This window comes from Lontra canadensis, unplaced genomic scaffold (genome assembly GCF_010015895.1).
Source record: "Lontra canadensis isolate GAN:19392208 unplaced genomic scaffold, GSC_riverotter_1.0 scaffold116, whole genome shotgun sequence".
Taxonomy (NCBI): Eukaryota; Metazoa; Chordata; class Mammalia; order Carnivora; family Mustelidae; genus Lontra; species Lontra canadensis.
In genome coordinates, this window is record NW_022631110.1 from 45,165 (window position 1) to 72,884 (window position 27,720).

Below are 27,720 nucleotides of genomic sequence, written 5' to 3' on the forward strand. Positions count from 1 at the left end.
CTCTGCAATAAGACAAGAGTAAACAGACCTTTGTTTATTACTTAATATTTCATTATTTTATCTTATTTGGAAATTATGCAAAAGAAAAGAAATTATGAAAATATTCAACAAATTCAACTCATCATTGGACTCAGGAAAATTCCAAAATTTCAGGTTACCAAACATTTTGGAAGCCACCTAAAAGTTTACTTATAACTCTTTTAGTCTTATTTATATCTATTTAATCTACCTGTTCTTAACAATTATGTTTAGATTACCTACAAAACTTCATGAGGCATTAGACAAAGTTAACCATTATTCTAATATTTTTGACAAATTTGTAACAGAGACAAGAATCCATTTGACCTTCATTCAACACAGATAAAAGTCTGACATTTAGTGCATAACTCTAAAGACAATTTTATTTCAATTAAACCAACAACCTTTAGTTAGTTTTAGTACTGAATATTTTTCCAGATCACATCAACTTGAAAAAAGATTTGGGTTTCTATCTTTCAGACTTTTGGAATGCTCAATTCTTATAGGCACTTGTCTTCAAACCAACTAAATATAGCTCTTTTACAAGTTAATTTTAGCAATACCATCCAGAGGTAGAGAAAATATCCAACATTTATAACATATATAGATGCTCATACACAGACAAGATGCAGTCTTCTAGCTTTTGTCTTGGTAGTATCTGTGGAAAGGACATTAAAGGCCCAATTTCCATATACCTTTCCCCACCTTTTTTGTTTTGGGGAAAAACTTGTCTCTATCCTTCCGCCTAATTTTTGTGTTTCAAAGAATGGCTCTTAGGTCCTAAAGAAGGTGGGAGTAGGAAATTTACATCACAAAGGCAGAGAGCGTATCCACATCTTCAAATTCGAGATTTGGTACATATCTGTCTATTAGGAGAGGCGCTGGAGTTGGGCATAAAAGCCATCCTAGAAGTCTGTATCTTTTAAAAACCTCTTTTTCCCTTTTGTTTCTTCAGTCTCAGGCAATTGTGGGCTGTATTTACATCTTAAAAGCATAAGATTTATAATTTCAAGGAACAGGAAGAATGCAAAAAAATTTTTGTTTTTTCCTCAGAGTTTCAGGGCAATTGTGATTTAAAATTTACCTTTCTGGGGTCCCTGGGTGGCTCTGGGTGGCTCAGCTGTTTGAGCATGTGCCTTCGGCTCAGGTCATGATGGGGTCCTGTGAGCGAGCCCCACTTAGGTCTCCCTTCTCAGCGGGGAGCCTGCTTCTCCCTCTTCCTCTGCCTGCCCCCTGACTGCTTGCGCTCTCTCTGTCTCCTTTCTCTGTTTAATAAATAAATAAAGTCTTTTAAAAAGATAAAATAAAGTTTACCTTTCTTTTAAGGTATAGGACACTTGTTTTACTATTGTGATCTTTCATAATATCCACAAATATTTCGAGAGGAGTAGGTGAGGTTTGGGAATCCGTAAGGATGGGTGGGCTTTGACTGGCTTAGGCAGTTGCATATCTGGGTTTGTAGAGATTTATATAAGACAAAGAGTTGTTTTTAATTCCTCAAAGAACTAGATTTTAGTGTGAATATCAAAGGACTGACCTGTCTTTTTAACCAAATTTGCTTCTTTATATTAGGGAGGTTTTTTAACTAAAATCGGAATCAAAAGATTTTTATCTTTGTAAAGTCTGTATAAAGCATTTTAACATTTTAACCTTCAACATTTTAACATTTAACGAAGAATTTTAAGCCAACTTTCTGGGTTCATAATTCAGCGTGGGCTTCTATTAATCCCTGAATAATGGCCTTTTGCGGATCATTTGCAAGAGGGCCCAGGAGAAATTTTTAGTCCTGTTTCCTGTGAAGAGGGTTTGTGAATAGTCATTCTTTTTAATCTCTAAATTTAGTAGGATCTTTTCAAAGAAGAGGTAAAAGGGCTTTGTAATTTAAAACATCTTGCTGCTTCCTAGGAGACATGAATTCTTTTGTAGTAGGGGGTCTAAGATACACCTGCAAAGCTGGCAGAGCCTGGTTATCAATCCTTGGAAGGCAGGAACAATGCAAGCCTCATGGCCAGTCTCAAGTGCTTTTGTTAAATTAATTCCCTGGCTTCCAGCATTTACATGAAGACCTGTGTACTTTGAACCTATAGATTAGACTTGAGTGCTCCCTATAAATGTTGCATGGAGGGATGTGTGGGTGGCTCAGTGGGTTAAGCCTCTGCCTTCGGCTCAGGGCATGATCCCAGGGACCTGGGATCAAGGCCTGCATTGGGCTCTCTGCTCAGCAGGGACCTGCTTCCCCCTCTCTCTGTGCCGGCCTCTCCGCCTACTTGTGATCTCTGTCTTCCGAGTAAATAAATAAAATCTTTAAAAAAAAAAATCTTACATGGAAAGGAAATTCTTAAGTCTAATTTCTGTGATTTTATCTTGCCGAGGGAGGCCCCAAGACTGGCCATTATACTCATAAGACAAGTGAGAGCTCTTTATAAAGAAACTTTTTCTTTTTTTTTTTTTTTAAAGATTTTATTCATCTGATAGAGATCACAAGTAGGCAGAGAGGCAGGCAGAGAGAAAGGAGGAAGCAGGCCCCCTGCCAAGCAGAGAGCCCCACACGGGGCTTGATCCCAGGACCCTGAGATCATGACCTGAGCAGAAGGCAGAGGCTTTAACCCACTGAGCCACCCAGGTGCCCCGAAACTTTTTCTTTTAAATATAGCCAGTTTAAAGTTTCCATCATCTGGCCATTGATGAGTAGGATCTAATAATAGTAACTCAAACCAATAAGCCTTAATGGCTTAACCAAAGATGTATGCAGGATGCATCCAAGGAAGGCAAAGGCGACGTGTCCCTGTGATCCAGAAGTTTAGTCCCAAAATTAGTCTGAGAAAACAAAGACCTGGGGCACCTGGGTGGCTCAGTCAGTTATGTGTCGGACTCCTGATTTTGGCTCAGGTCATGAGCTCAGGGTTGTGAGACTGAGCCCTGTGTTGGGCCCTGCACTCAATACAGAATCTGCTTGTTCCTCTCCCTCCGCTCCTTCCTTCACTCTCTCTTTCTAAAATAAATAAATAAATAATTAAAAAAAAAAAAGAAAAGCAAAGAGTGTCATTGCACAGGCAGTGAAAATGGTGTCTCTAGTCTCCTGCAAAATTGTGAGATGCCTCCAGTCATATACCCACTAATCTGTGACACCGAGTAGATAATACTAGAATGGGACTTTCCAGCACTAACAGGCAACAAGGATTGGGGTGACAAAGGTTCCTGTGGGCTGGAACCCCTCATGTCAGACACCCCAGAGAGCTGACACGCCTGGATAGAGAGAGTGAGTATGTGTGTGTGTGTGTCTGAGTTTGATCTGTTTAATTGGCCACCAAGGTGTACCTTGGTGAGTGCACCCTTTGGATTGTGGAGACCAAAGAGAATGTTCTCCTTGATCACCAAGCCAAGCTCTTAGGACACAGAACAAGATGAAAGGAAAAATATTCACATGTTAACAGTCTTGGCTAAGCCTTGGGTCTCTTAGAGACACACTAATACCTAAGAAGGATGTACCATGGGGTTGGGGACTGGGTTGTTTTACAGTGTACTTTGGTGCATGGTTTTCTTGAGGTTGGCAGGTGACCTAGTGTCCATCTAATCCACTCTGTGACCACCTTATCCTATCACGGGAGTCTTCTTAAGGTAGTGAAGGCTTTAATAGCTTTTAAGTGCTCAGCCCGTGCCCACCAGTTTTGCGGCTTTGACTTCCAAAGTGTCCCTTAGTAATAGGCTTTACCTCATGTGTGCATCAAATGATACAGATAAAAGAAAACAAAGACCATCTCTGGGAGGAAATGGACTCGTAACCAGAGTATTCTATCAAATTTAACCAGAGTCACTAGGCCCAAAGACAAATATCGTCCACAAATATTTTCTCCAGCTAATATAAATTTTGAAAGAGAGAAAAAGGACTCTCACCATTCTCACTCCATCGGACTCTGCGGATATTCTGGGGGGCTGACATGGTAAGAAATCTCACCTTCCGCTGGCTGAATGTCAGATGTCCCAAGGTTCTCTCAGCTCTGGTAGTGTTGGGGCAAGAGACGTCCAGTGAGTTAAAGTATCCTGCAGACTATGCCAACTGTTAGGGAGTAAGAATTTCTTCTACTGTTCAAGGTCCTTCCCATCAAACTAAGAATCAAATTGACATGAGACAGATTAACAAGAGAACATCATATTCAATAGCATGTGTAAGGGGAATCCCCACAGACATGGAAATTCCAAAGACAATGAGGCAACATGAGGCTTATTTGAACTAAAGAGAGGGGTAGAGGCCTGAGGACACAAAGGGGAGAAACACCATTAGCAGGAAGGTGAAAGGACATGTTTGAAAACAGAGGTTGTCCTTCTATGCAGATGAATTCCCTAGGTAAAGAGGAATCTCTGTTAATAACTCCCTTCCTGATAAAGCAGGCTGTCGAGGGGGAGGTAAGGAACTTTTCCTGAATCTACTGGGTTTGGATTGCTTTTAACTCAAAATAATGTTCATGCCAAAGTAAGCTGTATTGGTGTGGCCTGCCCTTGGCTCCTATGGAACAAAGGAAGTTTTCTGACCTAAACCTGCTTGCCTGGTTGGAGAGACTGTAGGTGTGATTTAAGGGTAGAGAGCCTTGGTATCAACTTGTTTGGTTTTCTCTATCAATAAAATAAGCATTAAGTGCCTTCTTTGTGCCTGGTACCAGGTTCAGCCTAGAGGTTGTAGAAATAGTTTAGGACACCGGCCCTAACACTGAGGCCTTGACACAGGCCCCGTGAGCAGATAAAGCAAATGCACACCAAAGGAGCAGTGGTTGCGTGTGAAAAGGGCAAGAATGAGAATGTTGTGAACTCAAAAGAAGGCAAGGTCAGAGCAGTGGGAGACAATGTCAAAACCAAAGTTTGGGAAGATGGACTAGAGAGGAATGAGAGAACAGGAAGAGAAACCAAGGAGTATGGTAAGAAGTCCAAGGTGTCGGGGCTTCTGGTCATGGGCAAGGCGAGGAAGAGATAAACCTGAAAGATCCTTAAAGGAGGAGTAATGTGGTGATCAGTAGGGTAAGAGGAATAAAGATACAATGGGACTGGAAACTTCCCAGGGATGTTATTTATCTTATACATTCCATGCACAAGCAGTGATTGAAAGCCAGCTCAGTTGTACATTGCAGAGCAATGCAGGAGGAGTGGGGCAGAAAATTACAAATGTAAGTGCACGGAGAACACATAATTTTCCTTCCACCCTTCTGAGTTCTTGGCTGAGACCGCCCATAATAAAGGACAAATTAATAAGAGAGAAACAAATACAAGTTTAGTAACCCGTACACCTCCTGTGTACATAGGAGAAACCTAGGAAAACTGAGAAGCTCCCCAAGATGGCCCAAGCCATCACCTTAAATACCATCTCCAGCTAAAGACAAAAGATGTTGCGGGGTGGGAGGTTACTAAGCAAAAGCACAGTAAACAAGGGCATGGTTCTTACGTAGACAGAAGTCCAGCCTTCGCCACTGAGAGCTTCTGGTGATTGAGAGCCATCCTCTTCCTAGTGCAGAAAGGGAGACACCCGCATACAAGGAGATTTCCCTTATAAATGTAAATTTCCCAGACAAAAGAGACACACGGATGGTATATTATACTACCCTTCACCACCCCCAAGACATGCATCTTTGGTCTAAGGATTATTTTGAGAGGATTATTTTGAGAAACTGCAGACACAGGAGAAGCCCTGAAAGCAGAGTGGACAGGTATCCTTCTGTCAGGGAAATTTACATTAAAAAGGGGGGCTCTACCAGGAAGAGAACTGTTACCAGAGACTGCTTTTTCATTAGGGAGCCTAACCTGCTTGGGAAGGCAAACTTGGCTCTCCATACATTTCCTCTTCTCACCTTCCTGTGAATTGCCTTCCCCCCACTTGAAGCCTCAGAGCTTTGTCCCATTCCTTAGCTCCAGTGGTATTTTCAAGCCTCAATCACCTGGCTGCCTTTTGAGTCTCATATCTTTGTGGGTCTCTGGTCAGGAAGTAGGTGATTAAAAAAATTTTTTTTCTCCTATTAATCTGGCTTTTTATTACTCTCAGGGTGTGTGTGTGTGTGTGTGTGTGTGTCCCAGCTAAGGACCTAGAAGCGTAGGGAGAAAAGTATTTGTCCTTCCCTGCAAGGGCATATTCTACTACATATGAATATCATATCAATGGTCATAATAACTATATGAATATCATAATAACTATACCAGTGTAATAGATCTTCTGAAAGAAAAAGATCAAAGTGCTATGATTAAAAGTACTAAGAAGAGGAGATCATATTATAAGAGAGTAGCCAGAGAACATTTTACTGAATTTACTGAGAAGGTGATAATTAAGCCCAAGACCTATAGATAAGAGGGAAGCTGATTGAGGGGAAATTGATTTTGAATGAGAAGGAGCAGGAACTGAGGGGCTAAGGCAGGAAGGTGCTTTCTCTGTTTCAGGAGTTGAAAGAGGGACCCTCCTGAGGCTGGAGACATAGGGTGGTACAAACACAAAATAAATCAAAGCCAGGGCTAGTCCTATAAATAAGAGCTAAAACCAAGCACATTATCATTATGGAATCTAAAGAGATTTTGGTGCTTGTCACCAATATATTAGTGACTCCTTTATAATGACAGTGTACCTCTGCTCACTGAAACCATGGTTGATAAAATCACTTTCTCTTTATTTCATTTTCTTCTGAAAATGAAGGTACTGTTAGTCAGAACACTTAATCCTCTTCCTATTTTGAGGGAAAGTGTGAGCAACTACCAAGATATTTCGATGTGTATTTTCTTAACATGGAAGAAGAGGATGGGAGGAGAGAGCAAAAATATGAATTATCCTTAAAAGAACAAACCCTTGACAGAAGTTGTCTTCAATAAGGGAACAGTAACCAAGGGCCCCTGGTGGGGGGATGGTTTGGACTAAAGGAGGAAGTGGTGGGAAAGAAAACCTTCCAGAAGCTGAACTTGTGAACCAAAGGGCATACATTGATAGGAGCGTTAAGGTCACAAAAGAGCAATGAGGGAATAGGCCTGGTTGTCTTAGGCTAGTGTTTGTTGTGGGTGAGGGTACATTCTGGGCATTTCCTGAATGGAGTGTGGGGGACGAGTCAGTCAAGGTGAAAAGAGGGATCGTCTTGGGAATCTGCTTGTTAGTTTCCTTTTTGCCTAGTCTTTATGGGAGACCCTCGTAAATTGGTTTTGAAGGGTGTGAATCCTCAAACCCTCAGCCACAGTCTGAGTATCTTAGAGGGGAAGGTGTTGCAAGGTCTCCATGTGCCCGGCATCTTGAAAATTGAGTCAGTTTGAACAGAGCGATTACCAGCAAGGAGATTGAATCAGTAATCAAAAGAATCCTAACTAATGAAAGTCCAGGAGCAGATGGTTTCACAGGCAAAGTCTATCAAACATTTATTTATTTATTTATTTTTAAATAGATTTTGTTTATTTATTTGAGAGAGAGAGAGCTTGCATGAGCCGGGGGAGGGGCAGAGGGAGAGGAAGAGGGACAAGCAGATTCCTCACTGAACACAGAGCCAGACGTGGGGCTCTATCCCAGGACCCTGAGATCATGACCTGAGCTGAAGGCTGACACTTAACCGACTGAGCCATCCAGGCACCCCTCAACCAAGCATTTAAAGAGTTAATACCTATTCTTCTCAAACTATCCCAAAAAAGAGAAGAACTTGCAAATTCATTCTGTGAAGCCAGTAACACCCTGATATGAAAACCAGATAAAGACATCACAAAAAACGGAACTAGAGGCCAATATTTCTGATGTACATAGATGCAAAAATCCTCAACAAAATAAAAGCAAACAGAATCCAACAATACATTAAAAAGATCATTCATCTTGATGAAGTGGGATTTATTCCTAGGATGCAAGGGTGGTTCAGTATTCAGATACCAATCGAGGTGATACATCATATCAATAAGAGAAAGGATAAAAACCAGATGATCATTTCAATAGGTATAGAAAAAGCATTTGACAAAGTACAATATCCATTCATGATAAGAGCCCTCAACAAAGTATGGCTACAGGGAACATACCTCAAACATAATTAAGGCCACATATGAAAAACCCACAGCAAACATTGTACTCAATGGGAAAAAAATGAGAGCTTATCCCCTAAGGTCAGGAACAAGGCATGGATATCCACTCTCACTTTTATTCAACATAGAACTGGAAGTCCAGGTCACAACAATCAGACAACAAAACGAAATAAAAGGCATCCAGACCAGTAAGTAAGAAGTAAAACTTTCACAGGGCACCTGGGTGGCTCAGTCGACTATTTAAGCATCTACCTTCAGTTCAGGTCATGATCCCAGGGTCCTGGGATCAAACCATATCTTGGGCTCCCTGCTCAGTGGGGAATCTGCTTCTGCCTCCTCCTCTGCCTGCTGCTCTGACTGTGCGCTCTCTCTCTCTCTCTCTCTGTGTGTCTCTCTCTTGCTGTCAAATAAATAAATAAAATCTTAAGGAAAAAAAAAAGAAGTAAAACTTTCACTATTTGGAAATGACATGATACTACATATAGAAAATTGGAAAGATTCCACCAAAAAACTACTGGAACTGGTAAATGAATTCAGTTAAAGTTTCAGGATACAAAATCAGTGTGTAGAAATCTGTTTCACTTCTATACACTAATAATGAAGCAGAAATAGAAATTAAGAAAACAGTCCCATTTACAATTGTACCAAAAGTAAGGTACCTAGGAATAAATGTAACCAAAGAGGTGAAAGACCTGTACCCTGAAAGCTACAAAACACTGATGAAAAAAATGGAAGAGGACACAAACAAATGGGAAAAGATCCCATGCTCATGGATTGGGAGAACAAATATTGTTAAAATGTCTATACTACTGAAAGTTCTTTATGGATTTAATATAATTCCTATCAAAATACCAACAGCATTGGGGCACCTGGGTGGTTCAGTGGGTTAGGCCTCTGCCTTCAGCTCAGGTCATGATCTCAGGGTCCTGGGATCGAGCCCCGCATCGGGCTCTCTGCTAGAAGCAGGGAGCCTGCTTCCTCCTCTCTCTCTGCCTGCCTCTTTGCCTACTTGTGATCTCTCTCTGTCAAATAAATAAATAAAATCTTTTTTTTTTTTTAAGATTTTATTTATTTTTCAGCGACAGAGGGAGAGCGAGCGAGCACAGGCAGACAGAGGCAGAGGGAGAAGCAGGCTCCCCGCCGAGCAAGGAGCCCGATGTGGGACTCGATCCCAGGACGCTGGGATCATGACCCGAGCCGAAGGCAGCCGCTTAACCAACTGAGCCACCCAGGCGTCCCAATAAATAAAATCTTAAAAAAAAATAGACACATAGATCAATGGAACAGAATAGAAAACCTAGAAATAAACCCACAATTATATGATCAATTAATCTTCATCAAAACTGGAAAGAATATGCAATGGGGAAAATAAAGCTCTTCAACAAATGGTGTTGGGAAAACTGGTCAGCTACATGCAGAAGAATGAAACTGGACCACTTTCTCACACGACACACAAAAATAAACTCAAAATGGATTAAAAGACCTAAGTGCAAGATCTGAAACCATAAAAATCCTAGAAGAGAGCATAGGCAGTAATGTCTCTAACATCGGCCATAACAATGTTTTTCTAGACATGTCTCATGAGGCAAGGGAAATAAAAGCAAAAATAAACTATTGGGACTACATCAAAATAAGAAGCTTCTGCACAGCAAAGGAGACAGTCAACAGAAGTAAAAGGCAGCCTACAGAATGGGAGAAGATACTTGCAAATGACCTATCTGTTAAAGGGTTAGTATCCAAAATATACAAGGAACATATACAACTCAATATGAAGAAAACCAAATAATCCAATTAAAAAATGGGCAGAAGACATGAGCAGACATTTCCCCAAAGAACACGCATGCGTAGCCAACAGACACATGAAAAGATTCTCAGCATCACTTAGCATCAGGGAAATGCAAATCAAAACCACAACGAGATATCACCTCACACCTGTCAGTATGGCTAAAATCAATAAGAAAAGAAACACCAAGTGTTAGTGAGTGTGTGGAGAAAAAAAGAACCCTCTTGTGCTGTTGGTGGGAATGCATATTGGTGAAGCCATTGTGGAAACTGATACAGAGATTCCTCAAAGCGTTAAGGAACCTACCCTATGATCTGGTAATTGCACTACTGTGTATTTACCCCCAAAATACAAAAATACTAGTTCAAAGGGATACATGAACCCCTTTGTTTATTGCAGCATTATTTGCAGTAACCAAATTATGGAAGCAGTCTAAGTGTCCATCACTAGATGAATGGATAAAGAAGTGGTATGTGTATACAACGGAATGTTATTCATTGTAAAAATGAATGAAATCTTGCCATTTGCAGTGACATGGATGGAGCTAGAGAGTATAATGCTGAGTGAAATTAGTCAGAGAACGACAAATAGCGTATGATTTCACTCATGTGGAATTTAAGAAACAAACAAAGGAGAAAGAGAGAGAGAGAGAGAAACCAAGAAACAGACTGTTAACTCTAAAGAACAAACCAGTGGTTGCCAGAGGAGATGTGGGTGGGGGTGGGGGAAACAGGTGATGGGATTTGGGGTACACTTGTTGTGATGAGCAGAAGATAATGTATGGAATTGTTGAATCACTGTATTGTACACTGGAAACTAATATTGCACTGTTGTGTTAACTGTGTTAAAATAAAAAATTAGAACAAAACATAGTATAAGTGGGGGCAACTGGGTGGCTCAGTGGGTTAAGGCCTCTGCCTTCGGCTCAGGTCGTGATCCCAGGGTTCTGGGATCGATCCCCATGTCGGGCTCTCTGCTCAGCCGGGAGCCTGCTTCTCCCTCTCTCTCTCTGCCTGCCTCTCTGCCTGCTTGTGATCTCTGCCTGTCAAAATAAATAAATAAAAATCTTTAAAAAATAAAAAAAAATAGTATAAGTCAATCAGGGCTGTTCTAGGGCTTTCTAGAAGTTTAAAAAATATCACACAAATAACTAAAACAGCTTTTTATCCCAACAATAGCGGATGGATAATCAAGACTAAAATTAAAGGACATATATTGAATAAGGCACTACAAGGTAACAAAAAGGGGAGGAAGATATGGCTCCTGTCTGCAAGGAATGTGAATTGTAATCTGACTGTGACTGTATTGTACCCATTCATATGGATTTTTCACTCAGGATTTATGAAACGGAAAGTTGTCGTTTCTCTATAGCAAGTTCTTGATCTCCACCAGTTCTTTTACACTAAGGGAAAATACCAAAAACATCGGGTTCAGACCTCTCTAGAGATGGGAGTAGTGCATTATATGAGAGAAGAAAAAGAGAATACTCTTTTGTGTTTGCCTATAGCTTTTAATTCTAGACCAAGATTTCGCAAGTTTGGTATTATTGGTATTTGCGGTCAGACAGTTCTTTCTTGTTGTAAAGTTTTTCAACAAGATAAACACAACACCAGGCAAAGTGGGTACAAGGCAAGATTTATTAAAGGCATCTCGGGCGAAGTTTCAGGGCTTAGGAGAAGGGGAGCCAGGAAAGTTGCGCCGGGAGGAGGTGGGCACCCTCGGTCGAGGTTCCGAGACTCTGGAAAGCAGAGTGGCGGAAGTCGCCCCCAAGGCAGGGAGAAAGGGGCTTTTAAAGGGTCTCCAGGGGAGTTCAGGGGTCCTTTGGCAAGTTTCCCTTATTTGGATATTTCGCCTGCTCGTCGGGGTCCCATTGGTCCACTGGAGCCCGGGGCGGGGGTCTCAGATTCCCGCTTGTCAGGGTCCCATTGCTCCACGGGAGCCCGGGGCTGGGGGTGGTGCGGTTCAGATTCCTGCTTGAGTTTTTGTTCTCCTGTCCGAGCTCAGGTGTTGTGGCGGGAACTTTCGCCATCTTAAGTAGCCCTTTCTTTCTGCCAGCCCAACACTTGTGGGTGCCTGTCCTGTGAATTGTGGGATGTTTAGCTGCATCCCTGGCTTCTACCCTCTAGGTGTCAGTAGCACCCAATTCCAGTTGTGACAACCAAAAAAAAAAAAAAAAAAAAAAATGTCTCCGGATGTTCCTAAAGGTCCCCTGGGAGCAGAATTGTTCCCTCCATTGAGAATCACAATTATGGCAACTTTCTGAAGAGCTTTGTCTATTCTGTCTGGGCACTATTTCCAGAAATGACAAGGCTAAGATCTTGAATTTCCAGTTTCTTGGATTTGGGGTAGCTACCTCAAGGAGATGCCTTCTCTGTAGGAGTAACAGTGGTAAGTTTCTGTTTTTTAATTTTTTTTAATGAAAAGTGGAGGCTCAGGGCTCCTCGGTGGCTCAGTCAGTTAAGCATCTACCTTTGGCCCAGGTGATGATCTCGGGGTCCTGGGATCGAGTCCCACATCCATCGGGCTCCCTGCTCTGCCAGGAGCCTGCTTGTCCCTTTCCCTCTGCCCCTCACACCCACTTGTGTTCTCTCTCTCTCAATTAAATAAATACAAACTTTAAAAAAAAGAAGAAGGACAGTGGAGTGTCAGGGACCCCACCAGACACATGGGACATCGACTGAGTCACAGCTGCCTCATCACTTACAAATCCTTAGACTCTTCGTGGTGGGGTGAGGCCCAGAGGGTCATTGGTAACGATTTATCTCAATTCATAAATCTTTCACTTTCCCAGTTGCTCTGGTTCTACCCATCTGGGGTGCTTCTAAGGGGCAGAGGATGGAGCACCCCGAGTCATGCATGTCCTTCCGTCCATCTTGCATGATGTCTCAGCAGCTGTCAGTGTTACAGGAAGTCCACGGAGATTTCTCAGAGACTTACGAGGAACACCCGGTGCTTGATTCTTCGTGGGAAATCAGTGTCAGTGGTGGGTGGCGTCTGTGTGGGACAGATTGTGCACGCACACCTAAATCTGTAATGGAGTGGGAGCGCTCCTTGTCAGCTGCAAACTCAACAGGAAGAAATCGATTTTGCGCGTGCATACCCCTTCTGCTGCACCTTTACTATTTCAGCACGAGGAGGGAGCCCTTCCCTTCTGCCCCAGCCAGAGCCCGGCCAGTGAGACACAGTTACAACCTGGGCAGTGAGAAGCCACTACGGTTCCAGCTCCCACGTTGCTCTGTGGACTTTGTGTTTCTAAAAGCCTTCTCAGCTTCCTCCTTTCCTCTGTAAAAGAGCATTCCCCTCCTTCGTTCTCTGCACTTGTCTATGGTTTTGCTATAGCTTGCTTGTCCCGGATTGTAATTCTCTGCTTTTCCACTTCCCCGCCAAAGCCCCATTTTTTTTTACTGGTGAAATGACTGGGAGTGTTATTCGTAAGGTTAGCTTATCTCCAACTAAGAAGTAGTGACTCCTTTTCCTCCCCAAATTCATCGGTACCTTCCTTCATTTTTCCAAAACCCTAGAGTGTTCCCCTGACCTCAGTTGGAAGCCTGTAATATTGCATTGTATAAATAATCCAGAAATCTTCAAAACTGTGAGCTAAATTACAGACTTTATTTCTACTAGACAAGCAATTAAAAACTTATGTTTTTACAAAAACTTTTATGAAAAGTTTTTTCATAAAAGGTTAGGTCTGGAGCCGACAACCAAGAAAGAGTTTTGGTGGAAAAGGGTGGTTTTATTAAAAGTACTGGGACAGGACCCGTGGACAGGAAGAGCTGCTGCCCAGGGTTGCGAGGGGCGGCTGGTCACATACTTGGGAGTTGAGGGAGGTAAGGGAAAGGGAGGTTTTCAAAAGGACTTTCTTATGCTAAAGGCTCACAGGATACTGGAGGCCTTGCCATTGTCAAGTCCAGGTTGTTTTTCCCTGTAGCAAGGCATTAACATCAAGACAGTTGGGAGCTTCCTGGAAGAATGGCCCACATGTCCCACCCAGGAGTGGGGGGTGGGGGTTGCAGGGTGTCCCCTGTGCTTTGTCCTTAGCCTTCTGTTCCCTCATCACTCTGGTGAACACTTGCTTTCCAAAACTTCTCCCTCCTCTCTCCCTCCGGCCTTTGTTGGAAAGAAAGTTTCAGTTGAAAGTTTCAGTTGAAAGTTTGATTAATTTGTATTTGTATGTGAACCTGGTCTGGTGGTTGGGGCTCAGAAAATGGTCAGTAAGGAAAAGAAACGCATTGGAGAACAGCCTCCTTCCGCATGGTGCTGGTCTGCTTGCGTCTTCCTGTCCTCAGGAGAACGGGCACCATTTAGTTTAGGTGAGAGGAGAGGATGGACTGAGCGCTCCTGGCTGGCAGAGCAGCAGGCTGGCGGCTCCAGTGCCAGGCGCTCTCTGAGCGGCCTCTGTCCCCTGCTTCCGTCTGGCCCCTGAGTCCCCCAGTGGCTTGTCCCGGGTGGCTCGTCCCTGAGACTTGGATTGCATCCCCTCGGCACACCACAGCCCTGAACTCGCCTGGTATGTGATCCCACAGAGCGCACGTCCTGACGATGGCCCCCTGTGCTTTCTCCTAGTGCACCCGCTGTGGGAGACCGTGGACCTGGTCCCGGGGGGCGAGCGCCAGTCGCCCATCAACATCCGCTGGAGGGACAGCGTCTATGATCCCGGCTTAAAACCGCTCACCATCTCTTACGACCCGACCACCTGCCTCCACGTCTGGAATAACGGGTACTCTTTCCTGGTGGAATTTGAAGATTCTACAGATAAGTCAGGTGAGAGCCCGACCTGTGGTCTTGTCTGGAGTTAAAGGGAAAGCCTGGTGTTGGCACAGGCCACACCACGCTGCTTCCTTTTTGAGCAGTGGCGTGGGACTCACTGCACTGAGCTTTTTGAACATATGAAAAAAAATCCCGTCTAGTTTTTCTGAACATTTTCTTCTGTAGTATAGATAATATTTATTAATAAGTGTGTATATCTCTCTGTATAGAAAGGAGATAGGTTTTGAAATAAAAGCCTTGCCTGAAGTTTATTTTGTGTGCTTTGAACATGTACTAATTTTCTCTGCTTGGTGACTTCACAAGACTATTACATTAAGTAGTATTACAATTTAGATTTAACTGAGCAGACTGCAATACCTTTGAAATGGGACAAAAAGAATATTCATGTGTGTATGAGGCTATAGTCTTAGCAACCAGTTCTACATAGAAAAATGGAAAGTCATGTTAATTTTGTTGATTAAACAATGTTACCTAGTTTAACAGAAACACAATTTAAAAGAGATTTTCAGATCCAAATGTTATATTGCTTTTGAATCTTCTCTGGTTTTCAGTCTACCCAGATATAAACTAATCTGAATGATTTCAAAGTTGACCTGAAACCTTTAGTGTCTGTTGAACACAGAATGTGATTAATTCTATGTAGGTTTCTTTTCTCCATTTCTTCTTTTTTCCAACCAAATTTGATGGTATCAAGTAATCTTAGTCTGAAATAATTAATAGTTGAAATTGCGTATCTTTAAAGAGTGGCTATCAGCCAGGGGCAGTTTTGCCCCCTCTCACTCCCCTGGGGCTTGGGACACTTGGCAACAAGTGTAGGCATTTTCAGTTGTCACACTTGCGGAGTGGGGGAAGGGCGGTGTGACTAACATCTTGTGGGTCAAGAGGAGAAAAACTGGTGAGGAAGAACTACAGTACATGGGATAGCAATCGGAAAGACTTATCCAGCCTCAAATATCAATAGAGCCAAGACTGAGAAACCCTTTAAGGCAATTAGTTTTCTCCGATGAATATGAGGAGATGGATCCGTGAAAGTGTGAATGAATGAAGTAAAAAGTGTGACCTAAAGCATAAATAGAAGTGTTCCCTTCTGTATCTACCCTGGCTCTAGGTTTCTCAGCTGTATCTTGGTTCTCTTTGTATTCTCCTAGTGATGCTCTGATACTTAGACAGGGCCCTCTGGCCCAGCTGCAAACTGACTGCTCCTCCCCTGGGAATTCTCTCTCTCTAGTTCTCTTCCCTTTGACCTGCTTCTCTGCAGTGATCCAGGAAGTGCTCAGGTCTGTCTTTAAGAGCTTAGGTGTCTCTATGTTCCCCATTTTCTTCTTTCTGCCCGGGTTATGACATGGCCCCCAACCTTGACCATCTTACTTCTATTGCACAAACCAAGAAGAAAGTAATTACTCCTTTTCAGCCCAGATTCTTTAGTATCTTTCCTTATTTTTTCCAAAACCCTGTAGTGTACCCCCATCTCAATTGGAAGCCTGTAATATTACATTGTATATAAGGATTCCAGAAATCTTCAAAATAGCAACGTACATTCCTATGTTCCAGATGACTGTCTTGTACGATGATGAGCTTTACTTGTCTCTGTCGAGTTCTACCATTACTCCTGCCGGCTAGCCTAGTGGGGAGACCCAGTCTGTAAATAACACCTCTCTTTCGTGCACTCTGGATGCGTAGCGATCCTCTCAAGTCTCAATCCTGTCTAGGTCCCTGGCAACTTTCTTTGTTTTCTTCTGAAGATCCTGAATGTTGGTTAGCCTTCTAATGAGCTTACGGGTCCAGAGACTGTGTATTTCCAATCTATGATTTCTTCACTGAGTTGGAAATTGTGGGAAGTTGTTCAGTTGGTTTCTTAACCAAGTGAGTTAATCTCCAGATGGTTCCAGGCAGATAGCCTTCTGTTTTATTTTTTTAATATATTCAAGAATTCTTATCCACCTGTTTGCTTGGGCATCTCAGATGGAAAACAAATGACCTGCATTTTCCTCATAATAGCTCATTAGAGATCTCCCAAGACAACTAAATCATTCCTTGTCGCTACCCTCCCTAGGTGTGTCAGAGTGTCACACTGTTTTTACAAAACATACTAGAAAAACTGTAGAGAGGTTGCTAATTTTCCATTTGTTTTGTTTGGAGGGAGCAAGATAGGTAACCTCTTTTTGTTTTGCTTTAATAATCATTTTCTTTAAGATACCATTAATCTTCAATAAGTACCTAACTTTCTGTCTTTCTTTTTCCACATTTCAGTGGCTGCCTCCTATTTCCTGCTTATTCTCCATTGCTATTTCTCCATGCTGTTGCAAAATAATTCATAGCATTCAAAGAGGAAGAAAGTGTGAAGGAACACAAAACACAAAAAGTAAAAGAGAGCAAAGACTTCATAGAAATGAAGACAGGAAAGAACCAATTCTAATTGTAGAAAGGAAAGGATCTAATAAATATCAGTGTCTATAAATTAAAAAAAAACAACTAGGCACCGCTGCTGCAGTGTGCTTTACGAAGAATTCAGGATAAGGTGTGCAAGGAAAGGGTTTGGGGAAGGTACATGACAAAAAGAAAACATATCAAACTTTATGGGATCCAGCAAAAGCAGTGCTTAGAGGGAAAATAGATGTGAAAATGCCCATACTGGAGAAGAAGAAATTGCTCAAATCAATAACCTAGCTTTCCACCTTAAGGAGCTAGAAGGAGAAGAGCAAAGTAAAGAAAGCAAACACAAAGAAGGGCATAATAAAGGACAGAGCAGAATTCAATGAAGTCAAAAGTTGGTTCTCCAGAAAGATCAACAAAGCTGATAAACTCTTAGGTGCACCAAGAAAACAAATAAGAGAAGATTCAAATTAGTAAAATCAGGAATGAAAGAGGGACATCACCACCGACCCTACAGAAATTAGGATTATAAGAGAAGGTATGTGAGCATCTCATACCACCACCCTTTGCTGGGTATTGTTTTATTGTTTGTCTCCCCTGAATAGAACACAGTCAGTGATTTTAATGAGGGCGTGTGAAGGATATAAAATATTGTGGGGAAGTTCTCTAAATTATGCTTGGGCCCATGAATGATCTCTAATTTCACCTCCTCTGAAAGTATTCTCATCGGCTATGTCACCAGGCCTCAATGAGAGGAAGAGATGAGTCCTATTGTTCTCCTAAGGGTGCTTCCTGCCCCATCTTACATCCCTTTACACTTTTTTGGGGCATCACTAGTAAACCCAGGAAGAATTTCTTGCTTCCATAGACATTTGAACTTCTCCTTCTGAATTTTGGTCCTGCATTTCCTTTTTCAGAGAAAACAGTGTAATGATGTTTAGCACATTCACAGGGTGGTGGAACTATTAGGACAGTCCATTTTTAGAACATTTCCATCACCCCCAGTTTTGTGGCCATTTCCTTGCATTTTGTTTGATTTGTATGGGTCCTGTGTATCGCCTTTCCCTTCATCATCCCTTCCTCTGCTAGCTCCTTCACCTCCATGTTAAAAGCAGAGGAAGGGAGTGAACATTGCATAGCTTGCTCACCATAGACCCAACACTAGGCTGGGTGTTTTATATTTGTTACCTAATTTTTTATAAGTTCACTTGTTTCTCACCTTAGAAAACTGAAACAACAAAATGTCAGCAACCTCAAATAAATAAGTACATCTTTGTTGGCTGTGTCTTATGACTACTCTGCTTCCTAATTTCCTATCTTCTCTCTTCCTCCTCTGCCTGTTTCTTGCTGACTGTACTTGCCCCTCTCATCCACACTTCTGCCGCCCCCACCCCACCCTTTTCCTCGCTCTTGCTGAAGATACCAGTGGTTTTTCAATCAACAAACCCAACCAACACTTTGTAGTCCCTGGTTTCATTGAGGATCTTCTAAGTGCCAGGCACTGTGCCACATGCTCAGAAGAGAAAGAGGAAGAAGGGATGGTCGAAGTGCAAGAAGGAAGAAAACAAGCACATCCTGAGGTGGGCAGGAGCTGAGACACGGAAAGTTCTGTGAACTCTTCCCAGAGATGGGGAATCAGGATGCAACGTACCTGGGAACTCTTGCTCTGGGTCTCGCGCTCGACCGTGATTGAGGTGTCAGCTGTGTTGGCGTTTCATCTCAAGAATCGTCTGGCAGAGGATCCTCTTCCAAATTCACTCAAGTGGCCGTTGGCAGGATTCAGTTTCTCTCAGGGCCTCAGTTCTTCGCTGGCTATTCGCCAGAGGCCACTCCCTTTTCCTTGCCAAGTGGGTGTCTCACAGCATGGCAGCTGGCTTCGTCAGAGCGAACGAGTAAGAAGAGCCGGAGAGGGCAAGCGAGATGGCAACCCGCACCTTTTTGTAACCTAATCTCAAAAGTGACATCCTTATCACTTTTGCCCTTAGAAGCAAGTTGCAAGGTCTAGCTCATACTAAGGGGAGGAGATCACACAAGGGTGTGAATAGCAAGAGATAGGGGGCATTGGGAGTCATCTTACAAACTCCCAGGCCACATGGCTAATGACACAAAGCCCATAAATGCAAACTGAGGTCCTTTTCCTATAAAGTACATGCTCTTAGCCACATCATACAGGAGAGTATCTCCTTCTCACTTCTCCCTGTGTACAGGTTATAAAGGTACAGTACTCAGCACATGTAGAGACTTTTTTTTTTTTTTAAAGATTTTACTTATTTATTAGAGAGAGCGGGCGCGTGCACACGTGTACAAGTTGGGGGAGAGGCAGAGGGAGAGGGAAAAGCAGGCTTCCTCCTGAGCAGCCCCCAACATGGGGCTCAATCCCAGCACCCTGGGATCATGACCTGAGCCAAAGGCAGACGTTTAACCGACTGAGCCAGCCAGGCACCCCCATATGTAGAGACTTAATGATTTTTCTAGCTGGAAGTGCCCGAGTCAGATGCCTGGGAATCTAACTTCCCTCCCAGAGATCACAAACGTAGAGGTACCTGCAGTGCCACAGAGGTGATGAGCGTGAGCCAGGCTGGGAGAGTCTGGAAGAATCAGCAGCAGTGGCAACTGTGAAGAACTGGCAGGACCGTCTAAAATCAGTGGCTCTTCCTCCCACCCAACCTGTTGTTGCCTGGCGGGAGCATGTGCCCAGCATGGGCGGGGCATCTCTTTGTCTAATGGCAAATGTGGATTTTTATATGAAATTGTATAGCTTTCAATGTTGGCGATGAACTTTAAAATGTATTTCGTATTATGTGGGGGGGAATCAAAACACACCTGAAGACCAGTTCTGCCCCCCTTCCCCCTGCAGCCACGCATTGCTAACATCTCCTCTCTGCCTTGCTCATTATCTTGGGAGGAGACACACAGTCAGTGTCCAGGGTATGTGGCCAGTGTTTTTCTGCGGATAGGAGAGAAGGCCTTCCTCTCTCACCTTGCTCACTTCACTTGGGACAAGAACTTCAATTTCATTGAACAGATTAGATTGACTATCTGCCAAAATCAAGCTCACGGTATAGAGCTGGCATAGAAAAACAAGTTTTTGGAAGATGATTTTACTTTTATTTCAGCATGCTCTAGTACCATCCTCCTAGTCATTTAGTGAATCAGGTGGTATGATTCTCTGCACCTCCCCTGTCCCTCAAAGAAAAGTTCTCATTGGTGTCTTTGCTCACCTCTTTCAAAAACTTTTTTTAAAGAAGAAATTATGTGAAATATTTTCAAAAGGCAGTAAGATACATAGCCAACCACTGCATGACATATCCAATGTGTTTGGTCCTTGGGGTTGCTGTAGTCGTACATAAAATTCAACTAGTGATGCAAGAAATGCTAAAGATCGCTAAGTTAGATGAGATGGGTGGGTTTTGTGCTGTTGTATTGGTTTAACCATGGACGGACATCACCAGGGTTGGATTAAATGGAGGAAAAGAGGAACTAATTAATATGTGTTAGCAAATTCAAGGGAAAAAAATACCAGCACGACCCAAAGTCTGAGGAAGGGTGATTTTAAAATCTCGTTTTATCTGAATATTTTTCTTCCAAAATTGAAAAACAAGGGGCACCTGGCTGGCTCAGTCAGCAGAGCATGTGACTCTTGATCTCAGGGTTGTGAGTTCAAGCCCCATGATGAGTGTAGTTTACTTAAGAAAAAAAAAAAGTATCAGTGCATAAAAAAAGAAAGAGAGCATCTTTTGTCCCCCCATTTCCATTTTATGAAACTGGATTGGATAAATATGCTAAGAGAAATTTGCATTTTATTGCACATTTAAAAAGCAGTCATGGGTAACTCAAGGTCAAGATCATATTCTGAGAAGAGGAGGGCTCCCATATCTTCTAGGCAGAGGCAATCAAGAAGCAGTTCGAGAAGAAGATCACATTCTAGGTCAAGGAGTAGGCAGTGATCCAAAAGTCCAAGACAGAGAAGATTTCATTCCAGAGAGATAGGTAGAAGGCCAAGGAGCACATCAAAAACCAGGGCCAAAAAGAAAGAAGATAAAGAAAAGGAACGTTCCAAAATACCACCAAAAAGTTACATAGCACAGACAGACATTCCAGAAGCACAAGCAGAGAGGGACAAGGACGAAGTAGGAGTGGCACAAGATCTCCTAAAAAGAGAAAATTGTCTCACTCACCATCCCCTAGGAGACATAAAAAGGAGAAGAAAGATAAAAGCAAAGAAAAAAGCAGAAATGAAAGAGAATAATCAACAAGCAAGAAGAAAAGGAAAGAGGGAAATGGATCATCGGGAAGGACAATCAGAGAGTGACATAGATGTGAAAGTTACACAGGATTACGATGAAGAGGAACAAGGGGAGGACAGCGAGAAAGAGAAACAAGAGGAGAAACCAAGGGAACCAAGCTCCCCTAAAACAAAAGACTGTTGTGTGGGAAAGGGAACTGGTGACTCAGTAAGAGAATCAAAGTCAATGGAGATGAGCATTGTGAAGAAGACATGGAGGTGAGTGGCTGCACGTGGCCTCCATGGGGAGCCTCCCGCATACACACAGCAGCGCGGTGCCTTCATGTGACTGCTTAATGCTCTCTTTGTTCTTCTCAAACCCACATGGGTACAGCTCCGGTTACAGATGGTTCCATAGCTCCTGATATTGACATTAGTTATTTACGGCCCAAAACTTGTGGAAAGCCATACAGGAGTGAATAGTTCTTGGCATGGTGAGATCTGATTGGGTAACCAAGCAGCCAGACTGTTCTGCTGCCGCTTCATAACAAACGTGAAAAGTGGCTTGCATCCAGAGCCGGCATGGACTGTTTCTGTTGTGTGCTCTCCTTTATTAAGTACGTGCACTTATAATATTTCTAGAATTTGATTCATTGCAATAAAAGGGCCATACAGGGAATGCACTGATTGCATGTTAATTGTGGCAGGAATATCCTAATTGTCATTAAAATCCTCCAACGTGATAGATCTACTTGTGGTCTTGTTTGCTGACATGACAAATTAGACTTCTTACAGTTACATTGAAAAACAGTCCTTTAAGCCTTGTGCCTAAATTTTTGTGGCTTTTGTTTAACTTTGAAAGATTATCTGTGCACTCACTCTTTCTGATGGCTGACGAGGCTTTAATTACAGAAACAAGATCTCAAATGAAACTCTCGTTGGTGGTGAATAAGCACATTTTGAAGTAGAGTCGTATTATACTTTTTCATCAAGGTGTTTGGGAATTTTTTTCCTGAAATCAGTTTTCCTACTTCTATGTCAGAGAAAGCTATCTGCCTCTCCTGAGTCCATCTGTGAAAGAAAATGATCTCTTGTCCTGATTTTCAGTTTTCCACTCTTTTATTAATTTGTTTTCATCTCAGTGTTGGACAAAGGCGGTAGTACATTTTAAATGGACCACCACATCTTTTAAAATATGACAGATCTACTTCATAATGTACTTTTTATTTGACCTCAAGTATAAAACCAAAACATTTGTGTTACTTTTACCACAATAGTAGTCTAATGCACATAGTAATCCCTTGTGAAATGCAACATAGTTAGGCAACTAAAAACTTCTCACAGGAGTTTCAAGCTTCACGTTTGTGCAGTGAAAACTAAGGTAGGCTACAGTCTGTCCCATGTTGGTTTTTAAGTTTCTAAGATTGTTTTACAAGACTTTGATAATAAAACCCTGAAACTTATTTCATGTTCCCGTAAAAAAAAAAAGAAAAAAAAAGTGGGCACAGTAAATATAGAATATAAAAATAAGTCAAAAATTGGCCTTTAACAGTTGTAGGTAGCTTGGAGTGTTGTTAAATCTCAGGGTCTTTCAGAGCACAGGTCACGCCCTTGTACCTGAATTGACTGCGTGGGAGTCAAGTTTCTATGCACTTGTGTCTAATTTTTGAGTGGGCTCCACTTATGACAGTTCATGTAAAAGGCCCACCCACAGCTCTGGCCTTTCCCCCTCATTCTTCCATGGTGCGAAAAACTGTCCCCTGAATTGTCGGATGTGCCATTTCAGTGATCGAGGGAGGACCCCTGGAGCACAACTACCGGTTAAAGCAATTCCATTTTCACTGGGGGGCCATCGATGCCTGGGGCTCTGAGCACACCGTGGACAGCAAATGTTACCCAGCAGAGGTATGTTGAGCAGCTTGGGAGCAGTGACAACTGTGAGGGGGGGACAGTGCTGTATTTCTAAGACAGCCTCAGGAAGAATCAGGGGGTGGGGGGAGGTCCTATAAATGCTAACGCGCTCTCTCAAGCATATGTGATTACTCCCAGTTTATACGTGTAAACATGATCTCATCCCAAATAATAGAGCAGAAATGAACCTTAAGATCCTAAAAGAGAATCCTTCCGGAATTCGGAATTCGAAGCTAGGCTCAAATTATAGCCTGAAGTTATAGCCCAGGCCACAGTACAGGGCCTCCAGGTTCAATTGGCCCAAGTGAGAATTGGTGGGAGCCCCGATGAAGGCTGTGGTGATAGGAATAGAGGGAAAGAGTGAGATTTAACAGGAATTTCTGAAATAAAGGCAACAGGACTTGGAGGCAGGGTCTACTTCAGGAGAGGAGAGGAACAAGCGAAATGTGACCTTGAGGATCTACTTGGGAGGCTGCGTGAAGATGCTTTTGTGAATGGTGAACAAGAAATAATTTGTAGGGGGGCGCCTGGGTGGCTCAGTGGGTTAAAGCCTCTGCCTTTGGCTCAGGTCCTGATCTCAGGGTCCTGGGATCGAGCCCCACATCAGGCTCTCTGCTCAGCAGGGAGCCTGCTTCCTCCTCTCTCTCTGCCTGCCTCTCCCCCTACTTGTGATCTCTGCCTGTTAAATAAATAAATAAAATCTTTAAAAAAAAAAAAAAGAAAAAATTTGTAGGGAAGTCTAGGGAAGGCATAAGGAAGTAGAATTTCTTAGAGATTTTCCCCTAATTTAGCTTTAGATGTTACCTTAAAAAGAAACACATTTTAAGTCGTTATCCCTCAAAGAAATTTGACTTCAACTCTTGTCTAATTCCCATGGAGAGAATCTATTTCTCTCAATATAAAAATCTCTCCTTAGGATGCAAATGGATTTTGGATATGATGGTTTCATGCAAATCAGTATGGGAATGGACATTCATTGCTCCCTCACTGAAATGTACTCACCTTGTTGTATTTCTTTTCTTTTTCTCCAAATAAATCCCTCTATTCACAGGTAATATTAGGGCACCTGGGTGGCTCAGTCAGTGGAGTGGCTTGACTCTTGATTTTAGCCCAGGTCATGGTCTTAGGGTCCTGGGATTGAGCCCTGCATCAGGTTCTAGTCTCGGAGTGGAGTCTGCTTGAAAGTCTCTCTCCCCCCTCAGCCCCTCCCCAAAAATAAATAAATCTTTTTTTAAAAGGTAGTAATTAAAAAAAAATTATTTATTTATTTGACAGACAGAGATCACAAGTAGGCAGAGAGGCAGTCAGAGAGAGGAGGAAGCAGGCTCCCTGCTGAGCAGAGAGCCCAATGCGGGGCTCGATCCCAGGACCCTGGGATCATGACCTGAGCCGAAGGCAGAGGCTTTAACCCACTGAGCCACCCAGGCGCCCCTAAAAGGTAGTATTTTTAAAGAACAATTTATTTATTTTGAGAGAGAACAAGAGCACAAGCAGGCGGAAGGCAGAGGCAGAGGCAGAAGGAGAAGTAGGCTCCCCACTGAGCAGGGAGCCCAGCACAGGGCTCCATCCCAGGACTCTGGGACCATGACCTGAGCCGAAGGCAGATGCTTAACCAACTGAGCCACCCAGGCGCCCCTAAAACAAGTAATAGTAATTGCTGCTCCTGCATGCGGTTCTTCCTATTCATTTCTAGCTCATTTCGTACCAGACTGCTGTATGCTTTTCTCAGCGGCTTTACTTTGGGTGAGGAAACATGTTAAAATATTGTGTTGAGTAAGGCTGTTTGTTTTGGAGCAATCCTATGCGGCTATGTGGCAAACCAGCTCTTAACGGTGTTTCAGCTGCACTTGGTGCATTGGAATGCAGTCAGATTTGAAAACTTTGAGGATGCAGCACTGGAAGAACATGGTTTGGCTGTGATCGGAGTATTTTTAAAGGTAAGAAAGTCCGACCAACTTTAAATGACGTGTTTTATCCTAAAATGAAAAGATACAACATTGTAATATTAACATCTAAGTGTATTGGGATTAAAAAGAAACAATGTTGGCTTGTGGAATCACTATGTGGTACACCTGAAACTAATGTATCATTGTGTCAGTGAGACTTCACCTTAAGAAAACAAGAAAGACAAAAAATGAACGGCAGCTAAGTAGAAGATTGCTCTGAATATATTTCTTTTTCTTTTTTCTTTTTTTTTAATTTAATTTAATTTATTTATTTGACAGACAGAGATCACAAGGAGGCAGAGAGGCAGGCAGAGAGAGGAGGGGAAGCAGGCTCCCTGCTGAGCAGAAAGCCTGATGTGGGGCTCCATCCCAGGACCCTGAGACCACGACCTGAGCCGAAGGCAGAGACTTAACCCACTGAGCCACCCAGGCGCCCCTGAATATATTTCAAATGGTGTAAAAAATGCAGCCCAGTAGAGTGGTCCCAAGCCACGTGTGGCAAATGAGCTCTTGAAATGTGGCTACTTGGTGGAACGATTTTTAATTGTAATTAATTCAAATTGCAACACAAGGACTGATATTTAAAGGGAGCAGGAGCCCGTTTCCCCCGCAGGCACTAAGACCCTGTCAGCAAACAGCCTGCTCACTTGTTCTGTGTCTAATTGAATTCAGTGACATTTATAGTGATCTAAACTACCAGTTTAAGTGTAGTTTAAGTCGTGTGATTGGTTTGTTTTTATGTAATCACCAGGTGGCTCATTTTCATTCACATCGTGTCACCATGGCAAAAGATATCCATTGTTTTTAATATTTTCTCATTGCTGCTTCTTTAGCTAGGCAGACATCACAAAGAGCTACAGAAACTGGTGGATACTTTGCCATCGATCAAGCATAAGGTAATACTATCTTCCCCAAGTCACTTGAAATGCCTGTTTCGTGTGATCTCGAGTGGAGACACTCACAAAACCCTTTGCGACTTGCCCCGGAAGAGCACTTGCCACTTAACCTGCGTGTGTTGAGAGCGCCTCCGGCCCTGGGACACCTTGCAGGGGCCGGAAGGGATTCTGTGGGTGCGTGCGCACCGCTTTGGTTTTGCTGCCCTGCCCAAGGGAACCCAGTGCTGTCCCCTCCTCTGCTCCTTCTGAGTCCCTGTGGAAACAGCCAGAGGAGTCCTGCTGCCTCAAGCTCCGGCCCCGCAGGCGGGGAGCAGAGAAGAGTTGGCGTAGTCGGCTGTACAAAACAATTACCCACATCCTTCAGAATGGACACCTTTGTCCAGGCCCCAGACTAACTGTCCTTCGGGACTTAGAGTCCCGAAGGGGCCGTTCCCTGGAGGTCCACTTCTCTTGCCCCCGCCTCATCCCCACCTCAGTCTCTGTCCCCACTGCCTCCTTCCCTCTCCCTCCCTGTCCATCTCCCTCTTTTCCCTTCCCTCTCTCTGTCCGCCCCTTTTAGTCCAGGAACTTGACTCCCCCAAATTTGCATTGCGTTTTAGAAAGGAGAATTCTGTCGGCTTTTCTTGAAAAAGGGAAGTCTCCTTGTTCATGCACCAGCTACTCACTGCCTGGTGCCTCCCAAAGAGTTGAGAGGAGAGCAGCTGCAGTAAAGTCACTAGAACGGAGGGAGGCAGTGTGTCGCGCCTCGTTCCCGTTCCCGGGGAGGGCGAGCAGAACTACCTAGTTAATTAGGGGAACAAGGCAGGGGCGTGATTCGGTCCTAAAGTGCCCAGAGATCCTCCGGACCGCTGCTGGTCCCTAGACTCCCCGAGACTCATCACCCCGTCCTCTGATTCCTGAGTGATTCTCACCATGAAATGACGACTTGGTGACCTCTTCTCTTGGCCAGGACACACTTGTGGAATTTGGGTCATTTGATCCTTCCTGCCTGATGCCTGCCTGCCCAGATTACTGGACCTACTCGGGGTCCCTGACTACGCCCCCACTCTCCGAGTCCGTCACCTGGATCATTAAGAAGCAGCCCGTAGAGGTTGATCACGATCAGGTATGTTCTTTCCACATTTCTTTCTGAGGGAACGCTAGCCTGCCCCTTTAAAGCAAGGCTGGGCTCCAACTTAGGTATCAGTTGTTAAGATCTTGTAAGGCTTTACATTTTTATTAAAATGTGCTAACATCTTGTCTTAAAATTTGTATGTAAATTAGGGAATGCTGCAAATCAACATGAGAGAAGAGTTAAAATTTAGGAAGCGTAAGCTTTTTACTTTCATATTTGACAATGATGTCTTGTGCATTGTGTATTTTATATATAACAATAAATCTCTATATACACGAGACGCTTTTAAAAGGAAGAATGAAGGCTGGAAATGGATATAGTCAAAACCCTTTAAAATCCTTAAGGAAATTTTGCTCTGGAACCTCAGGATTAAGACAGAATCCAACAATATCTGTCCAGAAATTCTAAGTCAGTTATTTTGAACTTATTTTCTCTTTAAAAAGTAAGTTTAAGTGATGACTACTATGTCAATGTACAAAATCCTGTTTAATTCACAATTTAACTGAACTACAATAATACTTGTAAATGCTTGCTTTATGGGCTTTTTATTAATTACAAAGCATTTTTATAAGAGGAAAAGCTTCTAATATATTTTATGTTTTTTAAGATTTATCTATTTATTTTAGAGAGGGAAAGAGAGGAAATAAATCATGAGCAGGAGGGGCAGAGGGAGA

At 42.9% G+C, this 27,720-nt stretch overlaps 1 protein-coding gene and 1 pseudogene across 1 annotated transcript in view; both read left to right on the top strand.

Annotated features, from left to right (window-relative positions):
• Window positions 1-27,720, top strand: part of CA5B (carbonic anhydrase 5B) — a 55,606-nt gene that overhangs the window by 21,377 nt on the left and 6,509 nt on the right. Inside the window, exons 3-7 of the mRNA XM_032840724.1 lie at window positions 14,378-14,575; window positions 22,966-23,084; window positions 24,932-25,027; window positions 25,870-25,932; window positions 26,882-27,037. Of these exons, the coding sequence (XP_032696615.1) occupies window positions 14,378-14,575; window positions 22,966-23,084; window positions 24,932-25,027; window positions 25,870-25,932; window positions 26,882-27,037 (632 nt within the window). The remainder of the gene's footprint in view (window positions 1-14,377; window positions 14,576-22,965; window positions 23,085-24,931; window positions 25,028-25,869; window positions 25,933-26,881; window positions 27,038-27,720) is intronic.
• LOC116857002 lies at window positions 20,642-21,536 on the top strand (annotated as a pseudogene).